This window comes from Spinacia oleracea, chromosome 2 (genome assembly GCF_020520425.1).
Source record: "Spinacia oleracea cultivar Varoflay chromosome 2, BTI_SOV_V1, whole genome shotgun sequence".
Classification (NCBI taxonomy): Eukaryota; Viridiplantae; Streptophyta; class Magnoliopsida; order Caryophyllales; family Amaranthaceae; genus Spinacia; species Spinacia oleracea.
The window spans coordinates 83339844-83346338 of NC_079488.1; the positions used below are offsets into that span (position 1 = coordinate 83339844).

Sequence of the window (6495 nt, forward strand, 5' to 3'; positions counted from 1 at the left end):
CTTCTTGGATTTCCAACTAATAGGGGAATTGACAAGGAGAAGAATGTAGCCAGTAACAGACCTTCTAGTTGTAGCACATGCAGCCCAATCTGAATCAGAAAATGCTTGAAGTGTGAGTTGATCAGTAGCTTGAAGAAGAATGCCCTGGCCAGCTGTGTGATTAACATACCTAAGAGTATGAGTAAGAGCTTCAACATGATGTATTCTAGGGGAGTGCATAAACTGACTGAGAGATTGCACTGCAAAAGCAATATCAGGCCTAGTGTGTGTGAGAAAGTTGAGTTTTCCCACATAACACCTGTAGAGTTCAGGGTTGTCAAAGAGAGGGCCTTCAGAGGTAAGTTTGAGATTGATAGGAAATGGAGTGACAGCTGACTTTGAAATGTCAAGCTCACAATCATGAAGAAGTTCTTTGGTGTATTTCTTTTGGGTAAGGATGTATCCTTCAGTAGTTTTACTGACTTCAATACCCAGGAAGAAGTTCAGAAACCCCAAATCTTTGACGCTGAATGTATTGTGCAAATGAGCTTTAATATCATTGATAAGAGCAACATTTGAGCCAGTAATTATGATGTCATCCACATAAACATCCATGATAGTAACATCTGAGCCAGTATGTCTAATGAACAAAGAATAATCATTCTTTGATTGATGAAAGCCCTGAGATTTAAGTTCTTGAACAAGTCTAGCAAACCATTGTCTAGATGTCTGTTTAAGACCATAAAGGGATTTTGTGAGTTTGCAAACATGGCCTGGTGGAGCATGAACACCTTCAGGAACCTTCATATAAACCTCCTCATCCAAAGTTCCATGGAGGAAAGCATTGTTGATGTCAAGTTGAAACAAATTCCAACCTCTGCTGGCAGCAAGAGAGATTAAACATCTGACAGTAGACATTTTGACCACAGGAGAGAAGGTTTCAGTGTAGTCAATGCCATATTTTTTAGTGAAGCCTTTTGCAACTAGTCTGGCTTTGTATCTATCAATAGAACCATCTGCATTCTTCTTGATTCTATAAACCCATTTGCACCCTATAGGTTTCTTTCCTTTAGGCAGGAGTACAAAATCCCATGTATGATTTTTGTTCAAAGCATTAATCTCCTTTTCCATAGCATATATCCATTTAGAGTCACCAGCAGCTTCTTTATATGAAGTAGGTTCCACAAAATCCATGTGAGCTGCAATGAGAATTTTGTGATGATTAGGTAGATGATCAAAAGCAACCAGATTGCACCAATGCTTGGTTGGCTTGGAACAAATGAAATCCTGTAGGTGAGATGGAGGTTTAATGATTATAGTGGATCTTCTGGGAGGTTCAGGAGGAGATGAGGAAAGAAAAGAGATTTCTGGGTGAGATAATTGTATTGGAGGTGATTCAGAGTGTGTTAAAGCTGGTTGAGATGATTCTGATTGAGGTGATTCTGGTGAAGGTGATTCAGATAGAAAAGTGTCTTGTAGAGGTGGAGATTGAATGGAATCTGTTTGTGTGGAAATTGGCAAAGGAGAAGTAAGATCATGAGGAATGGTAGAAAAGGGTGTAACAAGTGGCAAGAAGAATTTCTTAGGATAGGTAGTTGTTGGTGATGAAGAATAATGAAATGGAAAATGTTTCTCAAAGAATCTGACATCTCTTGAGATGATGATTTTGTGAGTGGTAAGATTGAGGAGTTTGTATGCCTTTTGGCCAGATGGATACCCAAGGAAAACACAGGGATCTGCCCTTGGATCAAATTTTGATCTGTTTACTTTGTGAGTGGTAGTGTAACTTAGGCAACCAAAAACTCTGAGATGAGACAGATCAGGTGGAGCTTTAAAGAGCTTCTCATAGGGTGTAGAAAACTGTATGCTTTTGAGAGGCATTCTGTTAATTAGATAGGTGGCAGTAAGAATGCAATCACTCCAATATTTTGCTGGTAGTTTAGATTGAAAAGAAAGTGCCCTAGCAGTTTCAAGGAGATGTTTGTGCTTTCTTTCAACCACACCATTTTGCTGTGGTGTGTAACTGCAACTTCTTTGGTGTAAAATTCCTTTGCTAAGAAACAAAGCTTTCATATCACCTTCAGTCAAGTCAAGAGCATTATCTGATCTAACACTTTTGACAGATAAACCAAACTGGTTTTCAACATAGAGAAAGAATTGAGCCATAATAGAAACTGATTCAGTTTTATTTCTCAAAAGATGTGTCCAGGTCATCCTGGTAAAATCATCAACAATGGTTAGAAACTGATTACACTTTGAATGATCAGGAATAGAGTATGGACCCCATACATCTATATGTAGCAACTCAAATGGTTGAGTGCTCTTGATGCTACTAATTGGAAATGAAAACCTAGTTTGTTTTGCCAATGAACAGATTTGACAGAAACATTCAGCTAAGCAACCTTTAACATCAATATTTGGGATGTTCTTTATTCTACCAAAAGGTAAATGCCCTAGTCTAAGATCCCAGAGTTTAGATTCTTCTACAGCAGCTGAATCTAGGCTAGACAAGGCATAGTCAGTCTGTGGAATTGGAGGAGTGCCAGAAACCAGTAAATCTTCACTGAAAGTGTATAATCCCTTTTCCAGCTTACCAAGCAGAGTAAGCTTGTTCTTGGAAAGGTCCTGAATGAAACATTCATCATTGGTGAAAGAAATAGAGTATCCAGAATCAGAACATAATTTAGAGATAGAAATCAAGTTAAACTTGAATCCAGGAACATGTAAAACATTCTGTAGAACAATGTTGTCAGCAAGATTAATCTGTCCTTGATGAGTAACTTGTAATTCTTTACCATCTGGTATTGTAATAGTATGATTTCTGTGGTGAATAGCTTCAATAGATGAAAACATAGTGATATCTGAACACATGTGATCACTAGCACCACTGTCTAATATCCACTTTCTTTTAAAATCAGAGAAAAGACAGAAAGTACCTTTGTATTGAGAGCTAGTTGCCAAACCAAGTGAGCTAGAGCCATGTGCCTCAACTTGTTTAGCAACTTGGGGAATGTTAAAGCATTTCATCAACTGGTTGTACTATTCTTCAGTAAATGTGGCATGTATCATGCCCGAATCCTCTTCACTTTGTTTATCTTTGTATGCATAATATTCCAATTGAGCTGAAGCTGCTACTCTTTTGCCTTTGTTCTTGAAGTCTTTAGGATAGCCATGCAATTTCCAGCATTTGTCAATTGTATGATTCTTCATTCTACAATGCTCACAGAACAAATTGTTCCTGTTGTAGCTGTAGTTTCTAGCTTGACCAGCTGTGTTATGTGAAATATTGTTGTTCCCTGGTGTGTACACATTTCTATATGGCTTATTGTTTTCATTGAATCTCCTTGTGGCAAAAGCTGCTGATTCAGTAGGCTGTGTTTTGTTAATGTAAACTCCTTTCTGTTGTTCCTCCTGAAGCAATAATCCATAAGCTTTCGAAATGGTAGGAAGTGGATTCATCATGAGAATTGAACTTTTGGAGTGATCAAACTTCTGACTCAGTTTCATTAAAAACTGAATCAATCTCTGGTTCTGCTGTATTTTCAGCAATTTCAAGGTGAGTGTGCAACTACATCCAGTGCATACACAGGCTGGTATAGGATCTAATCCATCAAGCTGATCCCATAATAGCTTAATTTTAGTGAAAAAACTTGAGATCTCCTCATTTTCTTCATGATTAAGATCATTCAATTGCTGTTGTATGGTATATAACTGTGGACCAGAAGATTGACAGAATCTTTCTTCCAGATCAAGCCATATCTCCCTTGCAGTTCTGAGATACAAAACACTTCTGCCAATTGAAGGTTCTAAAGAAGCTAAAATCCAGGAAATGACCAAATCATTGCATCTATTCCATATTCTGAAATTAGGAGAGTTTGCAGCTGGCTGATTTAAGCTACCATCAACAAAACACAGCTTGTTTCTTGCTGATAAAGCTATTATCATCGAACGTTTCCAATCATTGAAACATTTACCTTCAAACACTATATTAACCAATTTGGGAGCATTCAAATCATTATTGCTCAAGTAATAGGCTGAATTTGGATTTGTAGCAGGTTCAGTTTGTTGATCTCCAGGCATTGTGATGAAAAATCTTCAAACAATTCTACTGAATTTTCGAAGAGAAAGTTGGAATTTCTTGATTTGTTATCAAAAGAAATACTGAAGAACACAATCTGTTAACCAGATTTAGAAGCAAAGAGAAGCAGGATCAGTGATCTTGCTCTGATACCATGTTAGAGTTCTAAAGAACTCAGAAAAGAGAGAGAGATAGAGTAGAGAACTCAAAGAATGAAGAAATAGAGAGGAGAGAATTATTGTATTGATTGATCATTATTACAGCAGCTAGATTGGTATATATACAAGAGTTATGATGTATGCTAACCAACCAGATTGCTTCATACAATCTGATGACCAATCATATCGTGCCTATAGTACACATCATCATCTAATGCTAGTTATTACATCATGAATGCCTAACTGATTCCATAACAGAATCATTGAGTTTGTTACACTTAAGATGCTTCTAGAATAAGTTAGTTAGAAGGCTTCCCATGTGGCATTGCTATCTTGCATTGTGTGTGGCTGATCTTGCTGAGAGCTATGACTGTTTGATGCTGCAATGCATGATACTCCAATAGGACTTGTTTAGTTTGAGGAAAAAATAGTGCAAGAATCTTATTCGTACTTTTGTGTGTGTGAATGCTCGTAAAGACAATATAAAGTATAAACTGAGGAGGAGGAATTCGGACATGTGACCTAACAGAGAACCTGAAAACTTCTTATTAATCATTAGGCTAAAACCTGATTGGTATTTGTGTGTGAAATCATTACAGGCATTAGAGTCTAAGGCTATGTTCTCGATCTTCAACATATTCTTATTGTTTTTTACTTATTTCTGTTAAAATCATACTAGATAAGAAAATTTCAGATTAGACTAAACCGAAAAAATCAGGCAGACAAGACCACACAAAGAAAAATAAGAAACACTCACAACAAATATTTAGACTAGAAAAATTCAGACCGGACAAAGAATAATCAGATCAAACTAGATCAGAAACTATAAAAATTAGACCAGGTCCAACAAAGAGAACAAACCCTTTTAATAGCTAACGGATACTAGCAGCCTTCCTACATCCCACATAATTCAATAGACACGAGCAAGTCGTTGAGTCGTTGCTCTTCATAGCTCGAGCCACCGAGCAAGTACTTACTATTTTTTCCGTTTAATATTAGGAGTTGAGTACATCATTTTGACTTTTTACATCATTATGTACTAACTTTGATCATATATATCATTAATTATGTATTAACAAAAATAATAAAAAATTAGATATTTTGATAATATATACGGCTTATTTTGACCAGACCAATAAAAAATAAAAAATTTAAGTTAGTGAGATCAAAGTTAGTAAGTGTCTAAGTGAGTAATGTGAAAAATCTATATAATGCAGCTATTAAGAGACTTATGGAGTAGTGGAACGCTTTTCGTGGGAATAAATAAATAAATTAAATGTGGGTGGATTAGTGTGGGATTTATCTTTTAAAAAAAGACTAAAAGAGAAAGAAAGTATAAAAAAATAGGTTTCGATCCCTAACAAAATGTTAGTCTGGTACTGATTTAATATACAACTCTCTCACATGGGGAAATATGGGGGTTTTGATTTTTTTTTTTATTGGTTGCGAAAGTTGTGTTGTATCAGTTGTCATTTACAGTAGTTATAGGTGAAAATTACAATTCATTTGGGACATCTCGAAATTTTAGGGGATATTTCATATTTGGTTCACGTAGAATATTAGCTAGTGGTATGGTTTGAAATCATGAATGCAATTAGGACAATATGGTGGCTTAGTGGTAAAAGCTTGGCATCATAACCTCAAGGTTATGAGATCAAACCCCAAAGAGGAAGTCAAAATCGCACGTTAAAAACATAACAGTAAAAAACGTTAACGAAAATGGTACATGTTTTTATCAAAATGGTACTCCGTTTAACGAAATGGTACTCTTTTTTAAAATAAATGGTACATGTTTGACGTTGTGATGTGTTTGCTCACACATCACAACATGCCGCCTCGCCGACCTCAACCCCACAAGGGGCTCTTTGGGGGTGAGGATTTCCCCTATAATCTCCCATCACTTCAATAAGTCCGACTTGCAAAACTGACTGACATATACATGTGCGATATACCAGTGTAGTAGGGTCCTTCATCTCTTACCTTCAAAATAAATAACAAAAATTAGGACAACATGGGTTTAAACTTGATTTCTACACTACAATTAATTGTACCATTAACGACGAAAAATCCCGTCGCTAAAAGCCAAAATCGTTGATTAATGACGGGATTTACTGTCGCGAACCCGTCATAAAAGGGGGTCGACGTTAATGGAAAATCCTGTCGTTAACCCGTAGCAAAAGATATTTGCGACGGTATTTTTCTTTTATTTGATACCTAAAGTTTGGTATGCGTCAAACCGTCAAAGAGTCATACTCACATCCCCTTTAGGTTTCTAAATCT

General features: G+C 36.4%; 1 protein-coding gene across 1 annotated transcript; it reads right to left on the bottom strand.

The window, feature by feature from the left end:
- Positions 1-2135: 2135 nt before the first annotated feature.
- LOC110789429 (uncharacterized) lies at positions 2136-4262 on the bottom strand. The gene is made up of 2 exons (XM_021994093.2): positions 2916-4262; positions 2136-2604 (listed from the first exon to the last, which is right to left on the bottom strand). Exon 1 carries the CDS (start codon positions 4057-4059, stop codon positions 3019-3021), a length of 1041 nt encoding a protein of 346 aa, XP_021849785.1. The 5' UTR covers positions 4060-4262; the 3' UTR covers positions 2136-2604; positions 2916-3018.
- Between the last annotated feature and the right edge of the window lie 2233 nt (positions 4263-6495).